The sequence below is a fragment of the Aphanomyces invadans genome (genome assembly GCF_000520115.1).
Source record: "Aphanomyces invadans strain NJM9701 unplaced genomic scaffold supercont1.23, whole genome shotgun sequence".
NCBI lineage: Eukaryota > Oomycota > Saprolegniomycetes > Saprolegniales > Verrucalvaceae > Aphanomyces > Aphanomyces invadans.
The window spans coordinates 778,092-804,666 of record NW_008580168.1 but is presented as its reverse complement, the minus strand read 5'-3'; the positions used below and the strand labels follow the sequence as shown (position 1 = coordinate 804,666).

The window sequence follows — 26,575 nt, the reverse complement described above, 5'->3', positions numbered from 1 at the left end:
CGCCAGCGAAACAAACAATATCACAGCATACACGTTCAGCTTGTACAGATAAACATGTTTCCGTGCACACACTACGAAGTCCAGAGACGGACGAACGGGCCACAGCGTTGCGACTGCCCAAACAACACGGACACCTAGGGGAGCTTTGCCTTGCTGTAGCCTTTGGGATCGAACTCGCCACCCCAGACAGGGCTGGCCTTGAGCAGGCGTGCGTAGGCATACGTTAATCCCCAATGCAACCAAGAAGCCACTTGCCCTGCGATGTCGAACCCTTCTAAGAGCGATGACTACCATTGCCAGAGGTTGCAAACTACGTTGTCACCAAGCACGATGGCGGCGTTGAGTCGCTCACAACCCCGTAATATCGATCTCCCGACGCCGTTGGGTTGTCTAGCCATCGTTGGACTGAAAGATCGAAGACGCTCAACATGGCACATCAGAAGGCCAACTCGAACGCTGTCGCTTGGTGCAAGCAACGAAGCGCCTGGTGCACGTCATACCACGAGTGCAACTCCACTGCAGAGTGGAGTTCCTTGATCCCAACCGCTGGATCAGCAGCCGGAGGGGCAATCCCAACACGTTGTGCAAATTACTTTATCGCGTTCGGGAACCTGCCACGGTGGTCTCATCGAATCTCCATCAAGCCGTACATGGTCGACTCGCCGCCGTGAATGAAACCTGATTTGCCTTCGGTTTACGGCCGAATTCGTGTCGACATCTCGTCCCGCAGAGGAGCGACGCTCCCGTTCAAGCAAACGGTTCATTCGTCGATATCTGGGTACCTCCCAATGTTGCTCTCGTGCGGCACGTGCCCGGGCCACATCCTGGACACTCCAAACAACCCCAACACTCCAAAAACAACATCGTGGACACCCCTCGTTTGGTTGGGGCTGCGACAACCTGCGGAAGGCAGGGGTTTCATTGACGGTGGTCTCCAGGACCAACTGGTACACGAGAAATTGAACGCGCCGCGCGGTCTTGTGGCGGACCCTAACGATGGCCCTGTGTTGACACGTGCTGCTTCGATGGGACACCATCTGCACGTCAAAGGCTCAGACGGAGACGCCAATGCCACGATGTCCAAGTGTCGGGATTTACGGCATGTGTCGAGATCGATACCATGGTGTGCATTGGTGCCAAACACAGCCAATGGGTGGCACCAGTTGAAAGGCGTCAGCGACGCAAGCCAACTCCGTGGAAAGCAAGTTGACGCCAAGGGCACTTTGCAATTCACAGCAAACTAACCCCCACCGTCGCCCGGCCAAGACAACATGGCTTCGTCCCATAATGCGTCGAATGCGTCGTCGGGTGATTCAAAAGTGAGCGCCGTGTCCAGCAGCTCACACCCAGACCACTGCAAGACGTCCTATGCCAAGAACAAGGACCATGCCCGCATGAAGGTACACGACACGGTCCACAAAGAAAAACTCAGCGCGTATGGCAAGGAGTACTACAAGCGCAACCGCGAGTCCGAGCTCCACCGATTGAAAACGTACCGGGCGAAGAACTTGGGCCGCGATTTGGAGCGCAAGAAACGCTGGTACGCTCGCAACCGAGACAGGATCCTCGCGTACGCCAAGGCGTACGACTTGAAGAACCGTGACAAGCGAAATGCCTACCAGCGCGAGCGGCGCCGTCGCATGAAAGAACAAGCGACCAAAGGCAGCGGGGAGCCCGTCGTCCTTGCGTTCCCGATCGAGCCGTCCATGCAACCTAAGCCTCTCGGCCTCCAACCGGACGTAGCCATCGACGACCAGGAACTGAGCCGTCGCATGGAAAAGGCCACGTTCTCTCGACAGCTCAACTTGTCGTTCCTCCTCAACCCGTTGGTGTAAGATCGACTGCCACTGTAGTTGTCGTAGTGTGCTGTTCGTACCCTATTTTATTGCAAGTCATGCAAGCATCCATTGTGATGGACCAACCTCGACGTGGTGTGGCCGTTCAGTTGGCCTTTTCCTGGCGTTGGGCGGCAGGCGACTGAGGCCACCAACGACACTCGTATCAAACGGACCTTGGCATGCCACGAGACATGATGTCGACCAATTGTGTTGCAAGCGCTCGAGTTGTCGATGCCTTCTATGGTCCGGTCACACGTTGGCTCATCGGGTCGAGGGTTCCCTTCCGACATGCACTGGATTCAACGGTTTGGAATAGCACCTTGTGCTTTTTGTCGCCAGGTGGGTGGCATCAGTTGTTTACTGTCCATTGCGCTCCACGATGTTGGTGGCGCTGCGTGCAGAAGCGGATGATGGAGGCGCCATTATCCATCGCGATGCGGGTGGTGATGGCATCCTTCCTGCCCGCCTCAAACAACTTCTTCGCTGTCCCTCGCACCGCTTTAGCCAACAATGAGGTGTGTTCTGACGATATGCGGTCGTTGGACACGTTGGGCTAAGATGGCGACAAGTAAAGAAATTCGTCACAGGGTGTTAACATGAACGTGCCTCCTTCACGTTTCGAAACGTGTGGCCGCTCCATTTTAGCCGTGCGGCTACGTAGCTGCTGTGTGGGTTCTTTGAACTGGAACAGTCTCACAACAAGGGTGAGGCGGCCGGTTAGTTCCCTCGATAAAGGGGCGTTCAGCCACCGCTATAATTGTCGACGTTGGTGGAAGGTGTCTAACGATGCCAAAAGAGAAGTTGGGGGCAATCGTGGGCACAGTGCAACACAAGAATGTGAACTTCTATGTTGATGTGATTGTGCCTTACCCCTATATCGAATACTTGCCATACTTCCGGTCGTCACTGATACCCACTTCCATTGTCTTTTCGTCCAAAATCCGTTGCAGTTCGCGTTTGGCTTCTGCAACAGCTTGCCTTGATCCAGCTTCGATGGCCAAGTAGAGTTTTCGTTCGCCAACGTTGGGTTTCCGACCCGGAGCGACGTACGTTCCTCTGCGAATGACGGCGGCCCCCGTGATTTCGGCAACCAGGTCCGACGACTCTTTCTGTAGCACTTTCCATCGCGCCTGTTGTGGGTAGTCGTTGATCTCGAGCTCGTCTCGAAAGTGCCGAATCTCCTCTTTCTGACTCGGTTCACCCACCAACATGTTGGCCACCATACGCGCACGTTCCTTGAAACTGTTCATCTTTTCAGCCATCGTCATTTCCTCGATGGATTTTTCCGACTGTTCTGGGGCCGAGGTCGTCGGTTTCGCTGATGGCACAGGACTTTCATCGTCGTCGTCGTCGTCGCCCGCATCTGCCAATCCCTCGTCCATTTCGTATTGACGTTTCTGGTAGTCAGCCGCCCTTTGGGCTTCAGATTTCTCCGATTCGTCAAAGGTAAACCCCTTGCCCTTGAAACCACTGCCATGATACCGGGCCAGTCCAGTCCGGACCTTTTCTTTGAATTGATCCGACAATGCACGCAGTTCTGGGGGCACTTCTTGCTTTGCGTTTTCCAGCGCTTTGACCAAATCTGGGGCATACTCTTCTTCTTGTGGACTGATAAACGTGTACGCAGTGCCCTTTCGACCAGCACGACCAGTGCGACCGACGCGATGGACGTAATCTTCCAAGTGGTTTGGACAGTGGTAGTTGATCACGAGCACCAAGTCTTTCACGTCTAGCCCTCGCCCCGCGACTGACGTGGCCACCATAAGTGTTCGCACCTTGCGCTTAAAATCGTCTACCGTGTAGTCTCGGTCCACTTGGTCTTTGCCGCCGTGTAAACTCAGCGCCATGTACCCGGCTTTCATCAGGTCTTGAAAAATCTGGTCACATGCTTGCTGCGTGTTGACAAACACGAGAACGTTGCCCTTCTCGTACCACATACCAAGCAGTTGGAGCAGTCGCATAAACTTGTCTGATTCTTCGCGCACTTCGGCATACTGCTTGATGTCGCCAGACGCAGTGCTGCGTGCACCCACGGTGATTTCAATAGGCTTTTTCAGCACTTTGCGTGCCAAGCTTTCGACACTTCTCGGGAAGGTCGCTGAAAAGAGCAGCGTCTGTCGGTCCGCGCGAATGTTCATCATAATCTTGGTAATCTGGGGCTCAAACCCCATGTCAAACATGCGATCGGCCTCGTCCAGCACCACATACGTCACACGTTTCAATGACACCATTTTGCCCGCACTCATTGTCAAAATATCAATCATTCGACCGGGGGTGCAAATGACAATATCCGACCCGCGCTTCAAGTTGGCAATTTGTTCCGATACTGACGATCCGCCGTAGACCGCTGTGGACCGGAGAGCCAGATCCTTAGTGAATTTTTTCGACTCGATGTAGATTTGCTGTACCAATTCACGAGCGGGGGCCATGACGAGCCCAATCGGACCTTCGCCATCTGCCAGTGGAGGTTGGTCAAGAATGTGCCGAAACATTGGCAAGAGGAAAGCAAGCGTTTTCCCGGAGCCCGTTTTTGCAATGCCAATGACGTCCCGTCCAGACATAATCGCAGGCAGAGCTTGGCATTGGATTGCAAACGGTGTTGGGTACTCTTGACGAGCGATCAGCTTTTGCAAGCGCTGGCTCAACCCAGTTTGGGTCCACTTTTGAATTGGGCGTGGACATCCTTTGCCTCGAATCTTGATCTCCATTGACTTGAGCAATTCGTCAACTTCTTCCTGGGGTTGGTTCGCCACATCGGCTGGCTCAATGTAAAACTTCTTGCGAAAGGGAATGTAGTCCACGGCCTTGTGGTCTACAGGTCGAATTTCCTTTTTCTTTTGCTGCTCCTGTAAAATCTCCAACGCCGTACGAGAATCCACATTGTTCGCCATCTCTTCGCCGATCGCATCTTCCTCCACCCCTTGGTAAATGCGGCCAGTGTCTGCTTTCTTGTCCATCACTGTACTCCTGAGGTCATCGTCGATGTCTTCAGCAGCGCCAATAATTCCTTCTTTATTGACCGCCTCTTCTCGCTCGCGTTTCGCTTTGATCGCTCGCATAAACTCCTCAAGCTCGGCCTTTTCTCGGGCGTCTCTCTCTTCTTCAGTCTCATCAGGTTGCTTTGGCGGGTATATCGAAGCAGGCAATAGGGCGTTGTTGGGGGGTAAAAACGATCCGTAAAAGTCCACTTCTTTGTTCTTGGACATAATGTCCTCGAACGAGATGACCTTGGCTTTGGGCAACTCCAGATTCCGTTGCTCAATCACAACACTGCTTGAGTTGCCCAAATCGGCCATAAATGCGTCCAACGGATCGATCTCTGGGTCATCACTGATTGCTGACACATGATCGGGTTCTTTGTCATCCTTTTCGTCTATGGGCCACATGTGAACTTGTTGAACAACGTCCTCGTCCACGACAAACCCAGCCACAGCCGGCGGTGCGTCTGGTCCCTCGACATTGCTGTTGTTGCCACCAACAGTGTTTTCTTCTTCCTTTTGCTTCTGCTGCTCACGCCACAATCGCAACCGTTCCTGACGGCGCTCAATTGCATCTTTGCTGCTATCGTTCGCTGGTGGAGCAGGCGGCGGTGGAGGCTTCTTGACTGATTTCGACTTCTCCACTTTCTTGTGTTTTTTATCTTTCAACGCCAATCCACCGTACGACGACGTTTTCTCCGACTTTACTGGTGGGGATGGGAGTAGACGCGGTTGATGTCCCGATACAGCACTAACAACCGATGATTCCTCCCCTGAAGTCTCATCACCCACCAGAACAGGAAGGTTAGTACTGTCGCGAGCTTTTGAGTCGCCTTTTCGCCGCTTGGACTCAGGAGAGCTAGATCGGCGTCTCTTTTCCCGATAGTTTCGGTCGTCCACATCGTCTCGTGACTCATCCCGATCTCTGCTGCGTCGGTCTTTTTTGTCGCGATGGGTGCTTCTGCGGTCTCGTCGGCTGTCTTTGTCGCGTCGTTCATCTCTTCCACGATGACTGCTTCGTTCGTCTTTGTCCCGCCGACTACTTTTTCGCTCGTCTTTCTCTCGATGGCTGCGTTCGCGGCTTCGTCTGTCTCGATCTTTATCCTTCTTCCGATCCGCGCTTCGACTTCGTTTGCGTTCATCGCTCCGTTTGCGGTCGTCCGAGCTGCGGCTGCGCTTTCGCTTCTGTCGGTCTCCAGTCACATCACGACTTCGACTGCGACTGTGCCGCTTCTTCTTCGACCGTTCGTCGCGCTCGTTCCCCATGACGCAATTTTTCAACTGAAAAAATCCAACAAGCGGTCCTATCGAAGCCCCACAAACCCAATAACCAATCAAAGCGCGTCGCTGTCGAGAATCCAGAATTTTTTTTATCTTCCCTCAATTTATATACAAACGTCAAGGTGTTTCACTTGCCATCGAATAAAAATTTGCCGAAACGCGCGCAACCCCTTACAATGGCGGCGCCGCGGAGCGGATTGGCACACGACGACTCGCACGGACATCGGCATAGCTTGTTAAATAGGACTCCTATCCCCTGCATACGAGAGTCGGCGACGGGTGGAGAAGATCAGGTACGAAAACATGAGCGCGTCGCAGAGAGGGGTCGGCTGGTGGGGCAAGTGGCCAACTTCGCCGAACGACGTCAACCCGAGAAAACTTGCTCCGCCAGACCATAATTTAAACGCACCCACGAGGCCAGTCATGCTCATGGACGATCCTAACACGACTTGCACACCCGCAGAGAGAAACATCAAACACCCGTCGACGTCCGCAATGTCAAACGACGGGTTTTGATGCACCGAAGTCGCCATGCGCTTCACGGAATCCTTCAATATATCCGTCGAAGTGTGCATAAGCGCCACGGTCGTGCCAGTGCGGATCGCCGTTGTCAAGGTAAGGGTGCCTGCGACGTCGTCCACGGCCGTCACGACGGGTGTGGCATTGACTTGCAACGAAGGGAGCGCCTCGTGCACAATCTGCCCCAATGGGTACATGTATCCGAGGCGCGGGAACTTCATCGGTACTCCTGCTTCATGGACATTCGCCATCCACTACATCGTCTTTAAGGGCAAGTCCTCATCATACCATGCCTCAGCGTACCTCCCTGTACACGACAGCGGCAGGTCGATGGTCAATTTCCAGCACGACTTTATTCTGTGGATCGGACGCCGTCACCATCCCCATGCAAGGAGCACGCGACGAAGAAGGCACATCGCTTCTTTTCGGGTTTGTGTGGACAACGTTATACCCGCTGAACCACCCCGCGGACGTTTCGACGCTCGGAGAACACAGCGCGATCGCCATGCCGATCGTCGATCCGCCGGCGCTGCTGATTTGCACTAGGACATGCAGAGTCAGGTCAACGAACGGAAGGACGCCGCGTACGGTAGCCTTGGTACTGCCCAGAGAGGACGGAGCATCCTCCGAGGACGGGGCAGCGCACGACCCTGCGGAGACCAGCGAGAGCGTCGTCGACGACCAACGGACACGCGTACGCAAGGCAGAATGCCTGCCACATCCTCGTTCAGACTCACTGTCGCAGAGACCGCCGATGAACGTACTGGGTTCGGAGTGACACAGTGGGCCTCGAACGCGGCATCGCCGGCGTTGTGCTTGGCCGTGAGTTCGTCGTAGCCAGTGGACGCGACAGTATACGACCCGTGGGGATCATGAATGCCCCAGAGAGCAACGAGGCCGCCCCTCTTCATCGACACCCATGCAGCCTCGTCGCAAATGCCTTGCATCACATCGGTGGGTTCAACATGAGAAGCGAGTCGCGCCGTACCTCGTGCGGACAGCCCGCCAATAAATGGCACCCCGGGGGCGCCGTGCTCCAATGCGGCCATCACTTCAATGGCGTCACAACCGTCCGAGTACGACACGACCAAAAAGTGCACTGGGCCATCAATCCGAGTGTGGAGATCACGCAAGGCAGCGTCCACCGCCGCTGCACAACGCTACGTCAGCCATCCAGTCAACAGAACGATGCAGCGTGTACCAGAGGTCGAGTGGGTGACGCCAGCCCAAGCAGATGCCGTGCGGACGTTGGCGGACGCTGCGGGCGGTGGCACAAGGGACAACGGATAGGCCGCCTTCCGCGTTGGAGTGCTTTGCGAGCCGTGCCGCGGAAGATACCGCGGGTCGATTTGAAGTGGCCGCGTTGACGATGGCGACGGCTTCGTGAACACCTCGTCTACCGATAGCGTCGGTCGAGAATCGGCACTGGGCGTGCGGCGATGGGAAGTCTGTCGCAACGGTGGTGGCTGCACCGTCGGCGAAACACCCATCGACTTGGACGAGGACGAGGTCAACAGAAGTGCATAGTTGTCGAGCGGCTGGGGCGACTTCTGGTGGGAGCGCTGCAAGCTCGCAGTCAGACATGTTAACAACAACAACGACGCTTACGGAGGTGGACGACGACGTGCTGGACGTGCGTGCAGGAGGTGGTTGAGGCGGATATACCAGCGTCGCGACCGGGGGGGGCGGGTGACTTGGCCGCCGTGGTGGCTCGACAAGGCGAAGATCACGGTCGCCGTGGTCCATTTGGTTGTTGCAGTCGTCCTCGCCATCGAACGGGGTATCAAAGTTGCGTCGCTCGGCGCCAAGGCATATCGTCGACACGTGGTTCGACTCGTTGTTGTCAAGACTTAGTCGGCCCTGCGACGATGCCGTACGAGGGGAATGGTTCGACATGGTTGCAGCGTTCAGATGAGGAAGTGGCGATGCAGCTCCTCCTGACCCCCCCGAGCCAGGAAGTTGCTGCATCATCGTGCCCAACGTGATGCTGTCCGATGAAGTAGCGTCCAGCGCCGCCGACCCCGACGGGTTCCACTTACCCGTATCCAGGAGCTGGTTCATCGTGGCCGCCAGCGTGTTCACTTCAAGTGTCCCGGTAAAGGCGCCGCCACTAGGTAACGGCCTCCGCGTCACCGGCGTCGGCACGTCAAACAAGTCGGGATTGTTTTCACACAGCTCGTCATCAAGCCATTGCTTGAGCTCATGCGCATCCAGAACCCCAACCAACAAGTGGCGGCCCGCCTCGGCTTGCTGTTGAACGACGCACCGGTTGCACAGCCGAACATCGCTAGTGGACGATGATGGTTGGTCCGGTTTTGTCGTCAAGGTCGACGCGGCAAACAGGTTCGAGCACTGGAAACACACGACCTCGCCGCATTTCCGGCAGTGGTGCCGCCGCCGCACAAGCGCGAGGAACGATCGAGAGCAGACAGAGCAGGCCGGTCGGTCTTGGTCGCGCACCCACGACGTGGTATCGGCAAACTGGAGTGACGACGTCGGCAAGACCGTCGGCACGCGTCGAAGGCCAGCGCGGAACCCCTTGGCGAAACGGAAGACGAGGTCCTCGGCGGGGTTCTTGAAGCCAAAATCCAAGAGGGATGGCTGCCGTTGCAACGCTAACGACATTATGACGTATTCACCACCCGAGGGAAGTTCTAGCGCCTCAAATTTCATCAAGAGGCCGTCGACGCGAACGCGATCGTACGTCGTCGACACTTGCGTTTGATGTGGAAGTGGGGCGTTGTCGGCCTTGCCCATGGATTCCTGATAGATGTAGATGGCCTGGATGCTGTTTTGGCTATCATACACCAACCCGACAAACTACGCGCGACGCAATGAGGCAGAATCGAACGAGAACACAATGTACCTCGACAAGGTGGAACTCGACCGCTTTCGAGAGCTTGGACTTGCCGAGTGTGGTAAACCACTTGATCGACGTGCGCTTGTGTGTCTTGTGGAATACCGAAGGGATGCTTCGACTCTGGGGCGTCACGGCCGCCATCGACGCGGCGGTCTCTGGATCGGACCCAATCACTTCAATGACACGGGCGTCCAAGTACGAGTCGCCCCACATCGTGCGCATGAGCTCTCGGTAGTTGGACGACTCTGTCGCCTGGAATATTCGCTGCACGACATAATGGAGCGTCGAGTCGATCGTTGTGGTCGCACGGTTCGCGCAAAAGACCTTCCAGTCGGACGCTGTTTTCGACAGGGACACGTCCTCCTTTGTCCCGATGTCGACCCACATGGACATTCCCGTCGTCGCATCCGCAAGCATCTGCATCGACGAATTGGCACGCCGCTCGGCGTACGCGGCGTAGTGGCCATTGTCGTGCTTGTTAGCCGTCGGCATGGAGCGCTGTGGGGGTGTTGGTGGCGGAACCTGTTGCTTTCTCTAGCTGCGGCGAGCGACATGCAGCAGCAAAACTTCGTCGAAGTTACGTACGGCAAGTCCAGTTTGACAAATACGGAATATCGTACCACTCCACGGGACTGTCGTCAAGAGGTGCATCTTTTGTCAATGTCTGCGCTTCTGCATGTGCTTTTTACCGCAAGTCTCAAGGCGTGTTATGTCAATCCCTGTCGAGGGCAACAATACTAATTGCAATATATAAAATCTCGGCGAGGTGCCGTGTGCAATACACGCTGACGCTCGAAATGCCTCGGTGAATGTGCTCACTGCACCTAGCGCAGAGTTCCACCGGTCAAAATCTCGGACAAGGATGGCTGCTGCTCCGTATCAAACCCATTTCAGCTCGAAACCCCACCCGACCGAGGTAGTTTGGAGCACGTGGACTCAGATTGTGTAGCGCATGCGTGTTTTGTCAAATCCTCTGCTCTACGCACCTTGCCAATAGGTGCAGGCCATGCCGTGTCGCCGTGTGCCACGGTTTAAGCATCGAAACGAGTTCAACACCATCATCGAGAAGGGCGGCTGGACGAGCTTTCACGGCAATGTCCTCCGCGTGATGCGATGGCGGAGCTACCAGCGCTCGGCACGCCACCAGTCGTCCAACGCGTTGATGTCGAAGTCTACACTCTTGAACTTCGGCTCACATGGGCGTGGAAAAAGTTGAACGAGTGTGAATAACATCACGCTCGTGGATGCCCCGCCCTCTTGTGCGAGGTGTGACGGGTACAGACAGCTATGGTACGGTGGTGTCCCAGTGACGGAGCCGAGCATCTTCCCCTCGTTGTCCCCTCCCCAGCAATTCCAATCTTCTCAAGAACCGACTACCCATTCCTCAATCATCAATGGCCTCACTCCTTGGGTCCTGCAAGGACGCGGCAGGGACCAGCAGATGACCCACAGAAGCAGATGACCCCGGCGGAGGCAGCGCTGCGCGTTGGGTCACGTATGCGTCAACACGTCCGTTTCTCGACGACGGGAAGAGGTACACGATGACTTGCCTTGGCTTGGAGGGAAAACAACGAACGCACCTCGACGAAACGTACCGAGCGCTACCACCGAGCTGCGAGGGCTGGCACTGAGGGTCGGTTGTTGAGCTGGCGGCACCTTGCGCATGCGCATCCGTCATCCACCACGCCACCAAAATCGGAACTTCTTTGACACTACTGCGCTTTGGTTGGACGATCATCTATTGGTTGATATGTTGGCAGAATAGCCAATGCAAGTGGCGTCCTTGATAAATTTTAAACGAATCAAAACGTTGCTCCAATTATATGCCGTTTTGGAACTGCAACGGCAACAACCATGGTGGACGCGCTGCCGTTCCCGCGCTTCTGCGCGCTCATGGAGGCGGTGGTGGCCACGAGCAAGCCCGAGTCCAAATTAAAGCTTATCTTTAATGAGTCGCTCCAGAAATCCTACGGCCACGCGTCGCTGTACCCTCTACTTCGACTCCTCTGCCCCCATTTGGATCGTGAAAGGACATACAACCTGAAGGAGAAGAAGATCGCCATGATGTATGTCGATCTTCTTGGACTCAGTGCCATGTCATCTGACGGCAAGAAGCTGTTGCATTGGACCGATCCGACGATTGTCACATCCCGGGCCGTCGGGGACTTTGCGTTGGTGCTGCAGGAAGTCATACAGTTTCGCGCGACCAAACGGCCAGATCAAACACCGCTCACTGTGAAAGACGTAAATGCGATGCTTGACGCATTAAGCAGCCAGGACAAAGACGCCCAGAAGAAGACATTTCTACACATCGTGACGCATTGCACCGCCGAAGAGCAGAAGTGGCTCATGCGCATTATCATCAAGGACATGAAGATTGGGCTACGACACGAACGAGTGCTCCAGTTTATGCACCCGGATGCTGTCGAGATGTTCAACCACACGAACGACCTCCAGAAGGCACGTCGTCCTCTCTTTCCTCTCTCGTTTTGATGGAATCGACGGCACAGGTGTGCCAAGAACTTACCAACTCCATGGTGCGTTATGTTCCCCAAATTCAGCCCTTTCAAGTGTTTACGCCGATGCTGGCGAAGCGTGTCGCGTTTGGCGACTGCACCAAGTCCATGAGTGGCAACGACTTTTACATGGAGCCCAAGCTGGATGGTGAGCGCATCACGTGCCACTTGCAACGCAAACAGGACAGCGTGACGCGAGAGTTGCAGCTCTTCTCACGCAACGGCGTCAATTACTCGGAAAAGTACGGTCCATGTATCGAATCGTACGTCCAAGCGCAGGTGTGACGTTCCATCGTGTCATGGGCATGACATGGACTGCTAAAAGGTGCGCGCCGACGTCGACTGCATCTTAGACGGAGAAATGCTGGTGTGGGACAGCATGGAGTTTCGATACCACCCATTTGGGTCGCTCAAGACTGTCGCCAGTGAACAGCCCCAGGGGTAACATGCACTGGAATCAACATCCTTGACTCCACGAGCAACTTGTAGCATGAACAAACACCGATGGATGTGCTACGTCGTGTGGGATGTGGTGTACCTCGGTGGCCCGGTCTCCGCCGCTCTTGTCGAAGAAGCGTGCCCTGGCGTCCACACGACCAACATCATGGGTCTAACAAATCCACGAGTTGACACAAATGAACTTGTCTTGACTTCGTAGGACTGCCCTTGTCCTCTCGACTCCATCTCCTCGATCTTATTTTCAAGTCCGTCGACCATCGCGTTGTACGCATTGACCAGACATTCGTCTCGTCGTCCTTGAGTGCCCAAGAACGACACGACCTGGTCATGGCGGACGTTGACGCCAAACTCGGTGCTGGCTACGAAGGTCTGCGCGCCGGGTTGAAAAAAAAGCATGTACACTTATCGTGACCAATTGGATGGACAGGGTTGATTCTAAAGGACGCGACATCTCACTACATGTGCGGCGAGGTCAGTCGCAGGAGCCAAAAATGGATCAAGCTCAAGCCAGACTATGCTGGGATGACACAACATTTGGATGTGTTGGTTCTTGGGGGATATTACGGCCAAGGACAACGGCGTGGCGGGGCTGTGTCCCATTTTTTACTAGGTTTCCATGCTGAATTCGATGTGAGCGTCTGAATCGATGTTAAAACGTTTTAGGAGTCCTCCAGCACCCCGTCGACCCACAAAATGTCCCCACGGACGTTCCCGTCATGTCGTTTTGCAAAGTTGGCACTGGGTATTCCCTTGAAGAACTCGACAAGCTACGAACGCAACTTGCTCCACACTGGCGACCGTGGGAGCCAAATCATGACAAGGTATGCCAACCGATACGTTGTCCTCTGGTTTGTGCAGTTGAACATGGCTCGTATTCATGGACAATACAGCGGCCAAAGCATTTTCGAGACTGGTCGCCCAAGGGGGACGTCCGGCCCGACGTGTGGTTGCCGCCCGATCGGTCTGTGTGTATGGAAGTGTACGGTTTTGAGTTGACGTACTCGACGCAATTTCAGACTGGGCTCACGCTGCGGTTTCCCCGACTCAAAGCGATTCGGTAGGGAACTGTGCATTGTGCAGCGAATGTAAACGTTCGGACGGCTTTTGCATAGGTATGACAAAGCGTGGCACGAGTGCTTGACGTTGTCGCAGCTGAATGCACTCAAGGGCCAACAATTGGGCCAAAAGAAACGTGCTGTCGACGTAGCGATGGGCGAACCAAAGCCAAAGAAGAAATTGCTGAAATCCGAGCGCCGGTCCACACTCGATCGCGGCCACGTCGGAGTGTCGCTCGAGTATTCCCAGGCCAAGATGGACGTGGTCCAGCAAGAGTCGACGCTCTTTGGCGGTATGAAATCTCGTTCGACTAGTCGAGTGAATTCGTGACGAACACATGACTAGGGCTTGCGTTTTGCGTTCTACCGGGCAGATACGACGTCGACGTGACCAAGACAACGCTGGAGCAGCTCTTATATGCGAACGGCGCGACGATCACTCAAAACCCGCATCCGAAGCTCCACGACCCCAAGTCGACGTTTATCGTGGTTGCATCGTCTGAAGGCGTCAAAGTCGGCAATTATATCAAGCAAGGCGTGTACAACGTCCTTAACGTCGACTGGATTCTTCGCTGTGCTAACCACCAGGTTCAAACAACATGAGTGCTTTGTTGTCTCATGCGTGGGCCAACAGGTGAAAGAACCGTGGAAAGCCACCGACTACGTGTTTACCATTCCAGAAACAACAGCGACGTTGAAGGCTCTGTACGATAGATATGGTGACCACTACACGACCCCAGTGACGGTGGAAGAGCTGCAAACGATTTTGGCATCGGCGGAATTTTCTATCGACTTGTCGCCATCGGCTTATCAGACGTTGCTCAAGTCCCAAGATGCCGACACCCAAGAAGCGATGGAGACAGCGGCCAATTTCCTCTGGCGCTGTGTCGTTTATGTCGACGAGGCAGACGATGTTCTCAGCGGCATGCATCAGGTCGCGCAATGCGTTCGGCTTTACAGTGGCCTTGTCGAAAATGCACTGACGTCAACGGTGACCCATGTCATCTTGCCCGATATCAACACGAAAGAGCGAGTGAAGGCGATTCGACCTATCATCCAGCACCTTCGACGGTCACCGGAAGGACGCGAACCCATTGTGACTACAGCCACGTGGGTGCGAGCGTGCGTAGAAGCCCAGCAGCAATTGCCAGTTGATGCCCAATTCCACGTGCCATGTTGAGTTCACCTGTAGAAACGTAATTTGAGTGGCATCTCGTTCACGTCTGGTCGGTTCATGTCAAGACGACGCGCAAAGTCTGCGTCTGAAAAGCACATACAAAGCGCAAAAGATTGTCCAACATGGATAATTCCAGCAGCGATGCGTCACCACTCCAAGTTCGAGTGGGTTCGTCTTGTCGCTGTGCGACATGGCCCTCGACGGGTGGCAGCGCTCGAAACGCCTCTTCATGTATGCCATCGTGATTGGCATACATGAATTGTTTGCAACGATGGAACCATGTCTATCTATCACACCATCGATTCACTTGCCTCCCATCGTCAAGCCGTTCCTGGCTTCCGACAGCGGCACACATATCGCGCTCTCTCTCACTCGTGTGGTCCGCCATTGTTGACCCTTCACGCTAAAGATACCATTTCAACGTAGACGATGATTGGTCGACCACGAATGTCGACTTGTGATTGGTGGGCTGTGATCTTGAAACGGCACCGACTTATTTACCAGGCAGGTTTCACTTTTTCCAGCGGTCGACTTTCTGGCCAGCATCACCAGAGCGGGTCACCGTCCCTGCGTTCGCGATGCTGCCTGCATTGACCACCAAGCCAAAGCAACCGATCAAACAGATCCGAGGGCTGACGAACGACAGCATTGACTCGTACGCGAACACTCCGGTTGGAAGCACGAATGCAAACGTGACCACGACCACGTACAGCGACCTCACCGAACACGCGGGCAAAAAACAAAAGGCCAAGGAGGAAAGTGACGCCGCGAATGACGACGGCGATGGCACGACAGTATGTGTTGTGGCCCGCGCATTGCGCGACCGGAAACCAAAGTCTGACGAGGAGTTGACACTCAAGACTGGTGATGTTCTGAACGTGTACTCGACCAAGAAGACGGGGTACTTGAAATGCGAATGCAATGGAAAGACGGGATACGTGCCGGCGTCGTACGTCGAGTTCCTGGACAAGGAGACGGGGGAACCGTCACCGCGCAAGTCGGGGAAGAAGAAAAAATCCAAAAAGAAGTCAAAACGGAAGAAGGATCGCGGAAGCGGGTCGTCGGAGGAAGTCGACGAAGACGAGCCCGACGACGAGGACGTTGGCCGCAAGAAGACGCGCGACAAGCACAGCAAGAAGAAAGATGTGGACGACGACGTTGAAAGCGACGACGGCAAGGAGGATAATGACAACGGCGGCAGCCGATCGAAAAAGTCCAAGAAGAAGCACTCCGCGCGAAAGTCGTCCAGGTCGCGGCGGAAGAAGCGGCACAGCAGTGACTCGAACAGCAGCGATGACGACACGTCACGACGTAGACACCGCCGTCGACACCGGTCACGCCGTCGTCGAGGCCATGACGACGATGACGACGACTCGGATAGCCCCCACAGTTCGGACGAAGACTCGGAAGAGGAGCGGCGTCGGCGCCGACGGGCGAAGAAGAAGGAGAACGAAGGAGTGGGTGGCAGTGACGACGAAGAGAGCGATCGGGGAAGTCCAAAGAAGAAGACTGCTGCGCCGAAGGAGACCAGGGGCGACGATCGACCGCAAGAGAAGCCCAAAACGACGGGGTCGGCCAAAAATGAATCGACGGAAGAGGATAAAGAGAACGGGCAATCACAGACCAGTGCGTCAACGAGTACCGCCGCGACTTCGACAAAGGACAAGCAAGAGCAACAGATGTCTGCGCGGCGAAAGGACAACGAAGTGCGTGAAGAAACCACCACAAAAAGCAGCACAGCCACAACCGCCAGTAGTACTTCGAGCACCCCCAAGAGCACGATTGGAAAGATGCAGGACAAGATGCGGTCCATGTTGGGCAAAAAGACGGACGGGGCGTCGACGAAAAAGCCGGCTCGAGCGAAAACACAGAGCAATGGCATTCTCAACGCATGTCCTGGAACGGTGCAGGGCGAAGAAGGCTGGTACGAGCACGGCGAGTGCGAGCGATACTACTTTATTCTGGTCGACGGCAAGTGGAGTTTGCTCTACGGCCCGATGACAGACGACGACTTTGAGCTGTTTTGCAGCAAGGTATGGAAGAATCACCATGAAGCGCCGTTGACTCGTCGCCGTAGGTCCTGGAGTACGACTTAATGATTGAGTTGCCCGCGACGCATCTGCACAAGAGCGGGTACTATCTGGACAAAGACTTCAAAGTGCGGCACATTAAACCTTGAAATATGCGCAAGTGTTAATACATACGCGATCCAGTACCGTTCTTGTGCTTCTTGCAAGGGTCACAGACGCTCTAACGATGCAGTGCTTGTCGTTGTCACCCTAGCTCTTGTGGCCACACATCGAGTGGCGGTAAGGCTCTGCCATTACACCGACCATGATGCCTTACATGGCCATGGTGGCTGCTGCTAGACACTGCCGTAACTCAAACTACCACGTGGAAACTCAACAGTTTGGTGCTAGTGTGGCAAGTATCATGCATGAATGGAGCCATGCCAACTTGTCTGGAAGCAGAATCGTCCGCGTCCCCATGTAATCCATCTCCCTTGAGCATAGTAACCCGTCGAACGGTCGTTCAACATTTGTGACAAATTGTGAGCGCGACATGGTCAATTTGACTTTAGTATGTTCACCATTGAAATTCTAGTACAGTTATGTAGTATTTTTTTATGACACACTTCGCACAGGACCGCCGTCGAAGTCCAAACATCAGGAGAAAGCGGTCGCTCCTTTGTGCAAAATTCAAATTGCCACACAACGAAACCATGCCGTGTGCTGCAGCTACGTCTTTGGAGTCGTCGTCGCCGTCGTTGCCACTGATGTCGGCGTTCATCTCGTCCGAGAAGTCGTGGTGTGTCAGGTGCCGCAGCATCGTGCTCCAACATAAGTCCCGTACTCACGTGTTCTGCATGGAGTGCACGATGTGTACCGCTCCAGCGAGAACCAACAACAAATCGACCTGGAGCACGCGGTAAATTCGCACAGATTCACCCGCATTGGCTGAATGCACCTGCGTATGCTTGTTTCAATTGCCTTCCGATTGACTTGCATGTTTGCAACTCGACAAAGACGAGGTGGCTTTTTCACGAACACTTTGCTATGTTGTCAGTTCGCTGGAACATGTGCCTCGTATATCACGCAAGGAGTGGGGTGTGGTCGCCAGCGTTCGACCTGCCAGCGCTCGCTGGCGGTGGCTTTTGTCCGTTTGCTGCTGCCGACGAGAAGAAATTATTGAATCGTGTGAAGTTTGGGACAAACTGTGTACAGTAGTACTGCTCCAAAACAGTACTAGTAGTATTCTGCTACTACTACTAATCCTGAAATGTACTAGGGAAAACCTTACTATTAGTACTACTATCTTGAATATCTGTAGTCTGAGCGGCCAATGAATGTGCACGATCGCTCGTTGTCATGGCGAAAACGGGTTTGCTTGGCACACCGGATTCTGCGATCGATTGATCACTCGAGCGCCGGTTGAGGAAACCTAATGTGGCCTTCGCGGTGGACTCTGAAAGACTACGACGACATGAGTCGGAAGGAATGGTGCTGTCACTGCAAACAGCTCACACTCCAACGCAGCACGACAACACAAGAACGAATGTGCCTGCAGTGTAGCCACGCCATCTCCACGCGCGACTCCATCACTGGGTCAAGAAGACGTGGGTACTGAACACGTTGGCACTGCTATAATGTATAATAGACGTACGGATGTGACGTTGAGCGCTTGCATCCCCCAATGTGCAAGCCAGTTTAGAAGCGAGAGCCGCATGGCGGTGTGGCCGTGGAATGAAGGCTACATTTCCGAGTATTTCTGCCCCTCGAAAGAGATTAATGGTTTGACATCGACACGAATGCATCATTTACCATGATCGCTGTGCAGACAGGCGCTGCCCAAGGCATTCGCCATGGATGCAGAGTGTTTAACGGTGTAAATGCTATTTTATGGGCTGCAGGACGTCGGCAGTTGGAAGCTATCTGTAACTTCGCTTACTCTGCGCTTGTCTCGCTTGTATTGTCATACACATCGCTGATGTATCGCACGGAAGCTAGAAGTCTTTCAATGTCGTCGAGTGTTTGCGCCAATTGGCTGTGCTGTCTCATGGCTGCAGGTCCATGGATCCATCTCTGAGCTGACGCACGTTGCTTTCGCAGACGCTCCAGCATCACCAATGCCACTCGTTCATTCCATGGCGGAAGCTTGCGTAAGCGCTGCAACTTCTCGCGGCGTTGTTTAGTGGAAGATGGCTGGCTCAATCGAGCCCACTCCATTTCGCCACAAACGTCTCCGTGGGGAAGCTCCAACTCACTTGCGCCGATGCCTTCAAACGGCAATGCCAAGTTCATGGGCATCTGCTTGATCGACGATGCCGTTGGCACCATCGTTCTTCTTGAATTTGAATAGGATGGCGATCGATCCTTATCCGTATCCGGATAAAATTGTCTTGCATCCGAAAGAGCGGAAACCACGTACACAGTCCACGCTCTTGGCGGACCTTGGGTTCGCCAATTGCCTTCGCCGCCCTCCACGAGCGCTGGGCTGTCGGTCATGCTGTTCACCACAACGGCGTCGTGGTGGTGCTGGTCGCACTTGCGAGCCCGTTGCACACACTTATCTATCACGCCTCAAACTACTGCCTCCTAGCGTCCTTGTGTGCACAGGTACCACATACGGTGCCGCCTTCTTCGTGAATCTCAACTAGAAGAGAATAGACCGACACCAAGTAATTGCCTTTAGCCCTTCGTCGTGTGTGCTCGTCCATACAAGTGCATCGCCCAGCAAATCACCAAATATAGCCCAGTCATTGTGACTGCACATGCATGGAAGCCATCGAAGCATGCAGGGAGTGCCCGCCACCGCTTTTGGTTGCCCAAAAATACCTTATCATGTTTCACAGGACCCAGGACGTCTGTACGGCCATGTACAAGTGTACTTTGTGAGAGATGTCAATTTAGACTCATACATTCGGCGCAAGTACAGTACGTATAATGTACATTACTTCCTGTGAAATTGCATGTTGCATTGGCACCACTTATCGATATCTGCAACCTCAATCGTCATGAGCATGCTCGCCCTTCCTCCACCGCCTAAAGGTGCCGACGACTCGAAGGTCATCCTCGGCTTGGGTGGCTACCCGTATTTGAAGCGCGTTGAAATCGCCGGCCGTTCTTTGCACAAGCGCGTGCGCAACGCCGCCCGCGGTCGGTCGTTGTCGATGGAAAGCGTCGGCGACGAAGCCAAGGTCGCCGCCAAGGCGCAAGAAGAAGCAATCTTGGAAAAGTACCGCAAGTCCATCAAGGGCAAGCCGTTCTTGCAACTCACGATGTACCAGCAACTCGGCCTGACCGACGTCATGTTTGACGCGACGCCCGAGCAAATCAAGAAGGCATACCATCGCGTGCTGATCGAACACCACCCCGACAAGACGCTCAAGGACGAAAACGACCCCAACTACTTGGCGGTCCAGAAAGCGTTCAACACCCTCATGGACCCCCAGAAGAAGCGAGCGTACGACTCGCAGTGCGAGTTCGACGACTGGATTCCCCTCGGCACGGAAAAGATCAAGCAGGACGACGGAAAGGGCACGGTCGACTTTTATGCGCTGTACGGCCCCGTCTTTGAACGAAACGCGCGGTTCTCGGAAATCAAGCCAGTGCCGCTCCTTGGCGATGACAGCACGCCGTTGGACGACGTGACTGCCTTTTACAACTTTTGGTTCAAGTTTGACTCGTGGCGCGATTTCACCCACAACGCCGAGCACGATGTTGACAGTGCTGAACACCGTGACGAGAAGCGTTTCCTCATGAAGAAGAACGAAGCTGCCGCGAAGAAGCTCAAGAAGAAAGAATACGCCCGTCTCGCCACCCTCGTCGACCGCGCCCAAGCCAATGATCCTCGACTCCGTCGCGTCAAGCAAGCGGCCAAGGACAAGAAGGAGAACGAGAAGCGCGCCAAGGAAGCCGCCGCCCAAGCCATCATCGACGCCCAGAAGAAGGCTGAAGCTGAAGCTGCCGCTGCCAAAGCAGCCGCCGAAGAAGCCGAAAAGGCTCTCAAGGCGGATGCCAAGATGGCCAAGGAAAAGCTCAAGAAGGCCTTCCGCAAGGTCAAGAAGCAGTTCCGTGAACTTTGTGAAGCCGCGGCGGATGTTCGCCTCGACGAATACGAAGTGGAATTCCTCTGCGAGTCGCTTGAAATGGACCAAGTGACCGCATTGAACGACGCCCTGGCGGCCAACCAAGCCGCCGGTGTCGAACAAGTCGTCACAGTCTTGACCGGGCTGCGTGGCGAAGCCTACATGCAGAAACAAGCGGCTAAGCGTGGTTAAGCAGAACATGCCATGCTCCTTCTCGCTCATATGGTGTCGACTCGCAATGGTGGCGCCTTTTCCATCGAGGCTATGACACACACATTACTATTTCAATTCGAGCTGCCCTGCCCAAGTCTCCGAGCGCCGCTAGGTTTGACGAGTGTGCCTCAGCTCTTCTTTCATCAAAGTCTGGTTGAGCTCGGAAGTCACAGTGGCCTCCGCCAACGCGCGCATGCAGGAATGCCGGTGATCATGGACAGAGGATTCGACCGTTCAACGTGTTCGACGCTCGGACTAGGGGCGAACCACCAACACGCGCAGGGTAGAATCCGCTGCCGTGAAAGCGCCTTCGCGGGAGGCGCGAACGGGTGAGGCAGCATGAACGGGTTCCGCCGTTGTGGAAACCGTCTGATGGCCATGTACTATTTAAGGGATTTACACCATTTGATGAAATTAACTTCAAGTGCACTTGGACGCCCAACAGCCAGTTGCCCCCTCTCGCCCCATTCACCATCAACCCCGACGACCATGTTGTCGACGGGCTTTGCCACCGCAGTAGTTGTTCAGGTAGTGTTGGCGAGCCTGGTGGTGGCGCACATGACCTTTGATACGACCTTGGCCTGGTGCGAATACCATTGCAACGAGTTTACGCTCGACCACCCCACCAATTGCTCCACCTGCAGAGAGTCACTACCCCGACGGTTGGAGGACGCAGACACGGCATCCTTCAACTTGATTGCGTGCGACACCAACAACCTGCACCTGAACATGACCGCGCAAGGCGTGGGGCTGCATCAGTTTTGGACGCAGTTTCAACGAGCAATGGAGCATGCCTTGGCCGGCTCGTCCAAACTGCCGTTGCGCAGTGCCTGTGATCTCTCGCCTCAGGCACCACTGTCGATGGCATTCACTGCGGTATGCCGTCCTGAATGTTCTTGTCCCTTAGATTCAGTTTGATACAACAGGAACATGCCACGACATCGAGTCCTGTGCTTGTGTACCTGAATCGATCGCCCCACGAACACGAGTGCATCCGAGCCATCCACGCCATGGCGGTGCCATCCTTGTCGGTGATGGGTCGAAGTAACGGCGTTGACCAAGGCAAGCCGCATGATCATCTCCTCTGCGACCACCCTCTTGAAATTCCTGTGTAGGTCACACCAGTCTGCTAGTTCATGCGACCAGTGATCAAAGGACGTCCATGTTGGCGCTGACCTGTGTGGGCCAAGTGCTGGCAGTACCCCCGCTCTTCAAACTCAGCCCCCTCGCACGCTCCGTGCACGCCACGTTTGCGACAACATCACCGCCAGTGCATATTGCACTTCTGGACGGTGCATCCATCGGCGCAGTCTTGGAGTCGTTGAATGCTGGCCTGCAGAATGCCACGGGCATGTCTAACCTGGTGCACGAGACTGACGACGGACACTTGTACGCCCGTACCTTCTCCCAGTCACCAGAGGTTTTGTCTGTGACGGGGGGACTGGGCGTAGGGCGGTGCGACGGCTGCGCAACTTCAAGACGTGGGCGACAGTGATCGCGTTCGCTTGCCGGCATCCTCACGTGCATTATGTCACTCGGGCGGGCGTCGTGGAAACGTTCGACTTGCCATCTGCACGATCTGCGTCGCCGTCGACCACCTCCAGTGACAACCAGATATCGTCTATCGTCGGCATCGACCAAGTCCGAGCGCGCGGCATGTACGTCTGTCTTCGTCGAGATGCTAGCCAGGCTTGAACTGGGCTGTAGTCTGGGCAATGGCGTCGTCGTGGGGATTTCGGACTCGGGGTTGTACTTGGACCACGACCAGTTCGACCAGCCCGGTCCACGTGAATTCGGCGCGATCAACTCAAACGCTCGAAAGGTTTGATCGGTCGAGGGACCCACCACATTCCTCCTGACGGTGTCGACAGGTAGTGCTGTACGAACCGATGGCGGACACGATCGATCAGTCCAAGACGGTCACGTGTGGCCATGGGACGCACGTGTCTGGCATATTGGCCGGAAGTTCGTGGAGCCAGCAGCACCCGAACGTGGGGGTCGCCCCCATGGCCAAGATCGCTTTTGCCGACATTGGGACGCAAGTGGGTCGAATGCGGTGCTTGATTGGGGTTCAAGTTGACGTGGGTAGAACGCTTCATGTGCCAACAACGAACGAGTGGAATGCCCTGTCGAGTTGCTCACGCCGCCGTCTGCGATGGATCTCTTGGGGAAGCAAGTGGCGGCGGGGGCCAAAATCTTTTCGTTCTCGTGGGGCGTTCAAAAGGACGACTACAGCAAGGTACGAGAGTAGTGCCGTGCTGCATGGAGAGCGTCACGTCGGGCATGTCGTCGCTAGCAAGCGCAAAACCTGGACGAGTTTGTATTTGACAATCCAGATGTCCTCATTGTCATTGCGGCCGGCAATGGAGGGGACGATGGGAGCCGTACGATCAGCTCCCCCGCCGGAGCAAAAAATGTCATCACGTGATATAGCGACAATCGGCTGGAACGTGTCCTGATATGCAATGTGCGTAGTGTGGGGGCTTCGATGAGCTCGATGGATAGCCTGCTGGACAAATTCCGGTGCCCTGGTCTTTACAACCCGCACAGCATCGCGTCGTTTTCGTCGCGAGGCCCGACGAGCGACGGCAGGATGAAGCCAGATCTCGTCGCCCCAGGTGAACTCCTCTGGTCTGCAAGGAGCGAGGGACCTGGCTCCACGTTGAAAACAAGCGCACTATGCCCGCTTCAAGGCACTTCGCAGGTAAATCGGGACATTGCCAGTCATCAGTCGATTCAAGATTCGAGACACTTTACTTGGTTTGCATGCAGGCCACCCCCGTCGTGGCTGGACTGGCTGCGTTGACGTACGAATGGCTGCGAGATGGATGGTGGCACAAGGGTGTCTGCGATGCCGCTGTGGGAATGAGCCGCATTCCTGCGTCGTTGATCAAGGCTCTGCTCATCCACAGCTCCCAAGGACTCGAGCGACGCCTTGAACACAACAAGGTGAACGAGTCGTGCTCGAGTCGAAAGACGCTGCCACTCCAGTACCCAGACATGAACCAAGGTACGACCGTCGTGCGCTGTTTCTTGGATAGTGATGGTGCTGCACAGGTTACGGCCTACCAGACATGTCCAAGGTGGCAAACTTCGGCTCCACGACTGCCAACGTCGCGTTTTGGCCGAATGCAGTGCACCCGACGACGCCGTCGGTAGCCCACGGAGGCAAAGACTTGTATCGAGCGACTTTGAGGCCGGACCAAGTCATTCGCGCAACGCTGGTACGTCACAGCGCTGGGTCCAAACGCTTGTCGTGGACGATATTGTAGGTATGGACGGACCCACCAGGGAATCTGCTGGCAACACGCATGCTGCAGAATGACTTGGATTTGTTTGTGACCGTCCGCGGGGCTCGCCACGTCATGGTTCATCCGGTGGCCCAACGCGGCGTCCGAAAAGACAGTCTGAACAACGTGGAGATGGTCCAAGTCACATACGACGACCTCGGTCGACGAATGGGCTCCGAAGCCCAGACACGAGAAATGGAATTGGAGGTGCATGTTGTCGGCGCGTCTGTCTTGGTTCAAGGCCCCCAACCGTACGCGCTTGTGACTTCAGTCAGCCCATGGACGACTCATGGTCCCCGAAGCGTGCCGTCCTCGACGTTGTCCGCGTCTGGCTATGGGGAAAACCTATGGGTGTTTGCAGGTATCGGGTTTGCCCTGGTGATAGCAAGTCTTGTCCACCAAATCCGACAGCAATCGACGAAACGAAGGGTGGTTCGCTTGCACTCGGATGGAAAGGTGGTGTACGGATCGACGTAGCATTCAATGTGTTAATTCATTTGGCTGCCGAGACAAGTTCATGCCGTTGTTTGTGTTTTGACACCGCCGAGACGAATGATCAAGTTGCCCTCCCGCATGTATAACATCCATCGCCTTGTCAAGCGCCACGCTTGCAAGGGCAAATCAAACTGGCGACACACGCTGTTCACCCTACCACGTTTCGCAGAGGGACAACACTCGCCAGTGTAGTTGCTCCCGCTTTGAAAGCCGGCCGAAGCTCGACACACACGACGGACGCCGTCGTTCGCGAAATTGTCGGGACTGCGACATCTCGAAAGCGATCTCAAGACGTAAGAAGGGAAGAGAATGCTCGCCGGATTGGACTTGCGCGCGATCGACGACGTCAACAAGGAAACGACAGGGGGAACCAGGTCGTTTGGATTTGAAGGGGCCATCAACGGGACACGTGCCAGGTAAGCATGCCAAGCGCCTGCACTCTGTCGCCTGAGCTGCAGGGGTAAATTCGCCAACGTACCTTTTCCCTTGAAACTTTTCAGCCTTCACGCTGAGGAGGGTTCATGAATGAATCGCGAAACGAAGTCCTCTCCGCTACTATTCACCAGGATGTCTTCCTGTGAGGTCACCAACGTATACCGACGCTCCATTCGACTGAACTTCCAACTCAATGGTGCCGTACCGGAGATGTCTGGATGACCCTGTGCAGCACCATCACTATCCAAGAAACAGCGCACGACGGTCGTACGTTGGTTCATGCCGCAGCTAACTTCCATGACATGCCATCCTAGGGCGTGCCTTTCTTACGGTGGAAACTTGTAGTCTTGATACTTCGCCACACTCTGCGCAGAGTAAAGAAGTTGTCCGAGGCAGTGACCGCGGCTTGATTCGACCATCGCTAGTCTACTCGCGCAAATACAACGAAGTCACAAATGGTGAATCTCGGACAATCGTGCAAGGTCTTCTAGGTTTCAGCTGAGGCCAACGAAGCGCCGACACTTTGACAGACCGACGAAACGATGTCGCATTCGACGAGCTGCAGATAACATTCGGGATAGCGAGTTTTCGCGCCACACGAGAGCTTTTCGTGCGCGACGACCCATCGTTACCTGCATTGGCGGCTGTGAAGATCTCTAGGTGGGCATGGATCGGCTCGCCGATCCCTTGCACCTTGTGGGTGGACAACTACATCAGTGACTCTCTGCAGGTGGAGCAGGTGGTCCAGCGTACATTCGTTGCAATGGTTTTCGCACCAGGTCAACGTCGAATTCAAGGCCAAACACGCCCCCGTCGGAAGCGTCATGATGGTCAGCACCTCCAACATTTGGATGAGTTGCATGCGTCTTGAGTGTAGAATTGGAGAATGGCGGCGCTTTCGTTGCAGGGGCGACAGACAGATAGGTATGGTGTGAATCACTCAAACGTTCACATGTGGTTTCGGTGACTCGAACGAGGCATCCCCAGTGCCATGGCCACGATACCCTGAGTGTCTGTAGCGAGCACACGACACAAGCTTGGAGGAACCGCATGAGCCGCGCGCGTGATGGCCATTCCATGGGGCGGTGTCGACATCCCTAGATGATGTGTGTCGACATCGAAATCTGCGACGAAACATTCGTTTGTACAAGGTTGCACATTGCTGCGACACTCGACTACCTCCAGCAGAATCTGCAACACGATGCGAGCACCTCAATCGTCTGCACGTGGGTGTGCTGCCGCGACCTCGCGAAGCAGCCGCTCAAGCGAGACCCCACGACACTTCTGCAGCCTGTCCAACATGCAACCAATGCATTCGTTTCGTGGATCACGCGCCGTTGTCGTAGCGACGAAGCCAACTCTTGCCACCGC

At 55.0% G+C, this 26,575-nt stretch overlaps 7 protein-coding genes across 8 annotated transcripts; 5 read left to right on the top strand and 2 right to left on the bottom strand.

Annotated features, from left to right (window-relative positions):
- Positions 1–823: 823 nt before the first annotated feature.
- On the top strand, positions 824–1,921 carry H310_09969 (hypothetical protein). Its single transcript, XM_008876195.1, has one exon. It carries the CDS (start codon positions 1,272–1,274, stop codon positions 1,833–1,835), a length of 564 nt encoding a protein of 187 aa, XP_008874417.1. The 5' UTR covers positions 824–1,271; the 3' UTR covers positions 1,836–1,921.
- A 753-nt stretch (positions 1,922–2,674) lies between these two features.
- H310_09968 (hypothetical protein) lies at positions 2,675–6,097 on the bottom strand. Its single transcript, XM_008876194.1, has 2 exons — positions 5,609–6,097; positions 2,675–5,567 (listed from the first exon to the last, which is right to left on the bottom strand). The coding sequence occupies exons 1-2, from the start codon at positions 5,956–5,958 to the stop codon at positions 2,711–2,713; spliced, it is 3,207 nt and encodes a 1,068-aa protein (XP_008874416.1). The 5' UTR covers positions 5,959–6,097; the 3' UTR covers positions 2,675–2,710.
- A 126-nt stretch (positions 6,098–6,223) lies between these two features.
- H310_09967 (hypothetical protein) lies at positions 6,224–10,025 on the bottom strand. The gene is made up of 8 exons (XM_008876193.1): positions 9,483–10,025; positions 8,225–9,436; positions 7,818–8,178; positions 7,605–7,766; positions 7,381–7,556; positions 7,205–7,328; positions 6,920–7,158; positions 6,224–6,870 (listed from the first exon to the last, which is right to left on the bottom strand). Exons 1-8 carry the CDS (start codon positions 9,966–9,968, stop codon positions 6,334–6,336), a joined length of 3,297 nt encoding a protein of 1,098 aa, XP_008874415.1. The 5' UTR covers positions 9,969–10,025; the 3' UTR covers positions 6,224–6,333.
- A 1,289-nt stretch (positions 10,026–11,314) lies between these two features.
- Positions 11,315–14,722, top strand: H310_09966 (hypothetical protein). Its single transcript, XM_008876192.1, has 11 exons — positions 11,315–11,936; positions 11,987–12,271; positions 12,318–12,433; positions 12,482–12,600; positions 12,651–12,818; positions 12,879–13,061; positions 13,115–13,272; positions 13,342–13,508; positions 13,564–13,799; positions 13,853–14,094; positions 14,141–14,722. Exons 1-11 carry the CDS (start codon positions 11,331–11,333, stop codon positions 14,684–14,686), a joined length of 2,826 nt encoding a protein of 941 aa, XP_008874414.1. The 5' UTR covers positions 11,315–11,330; the 3' UTR covers positions 14,687–14,722.
- Positions 14,723–15,197: 475 nt separating this feature from the next.
- H310_09965 (hypothetical protein) lies at positions 15,198–16,900 on the top strand. The gene is made up of 2 exons (XM_008876191.1): positions 15,198–16,716; positions 16,761–16,900. Exons 1-2 carry the CDS (start codon positions 15,262–15,264, stop codon positions 16,860–16,862), a joined length of 1,557 nt encoding a protein of 518 aa, XP_008874413.1. The 5' UTR covers positions 15,198–15,261; the 3' UTR covers positions 16,863–16,900.
- Positions 16,901–19,673: 2,773 nt separating this feature from the next.
- H310_09964 (hypothetical protein) lies at positions 19,674–21,100 on the top strand. Its single transcript, XM_008876190.1, has one exon. It carries the CDS (start codon positions 19,698–19,700, stop codon positions 20,961–20,963), a length of 1,266 nt encoding a protein of 421 aa, XP_008874412.1. The 5' UTR covers positions 19,674–19,697; the 3' UTR covers positions 20,964–21,100.
- Positions 21,101–21,420: 320 nt separating this feature from the next.
- On the top strand, positions 21,421–25,144 carry H310_09963. 2 transcript variants are annotated; one of them, XM_008876188.1, is made up of 12 exons: positions 21,421–21,860; positions 21,911–22,046; positions 22,100–22,373; positions 22,436–22,642; positions 22,692–22,806; positions 22,856–23,026; positions 23,074–23,223; positions 23,281–23,408; positions 23,460–23,688; positions 23,757–23,994; positions 24,042–24,208; positions 24,257–25,144. In XM_008876188.1, the coding sequence occupies exons 1-12, from the start codon at positions 21,474–21,476 to the stop codon at positions 24,749–24,751; spliced, it is 2,697 nt and encodes an 898-aa protein (XP_008874410.1). In that variant the 5' UTR covers positions 21,421–21,473; the 3' UTR covers positions 24,752–25,144. The 2 variants fall into 2 exon arrangements, with proteins under 2 accessions (XP_008874410.1, XP_008874411.1); XM_008876189.1 differs by having other exon boundaries at positions 24,042–25,144.
- The last annotated feature ends 1,431 nt before the right edge of the window (positions 25,145–26,575 follow it).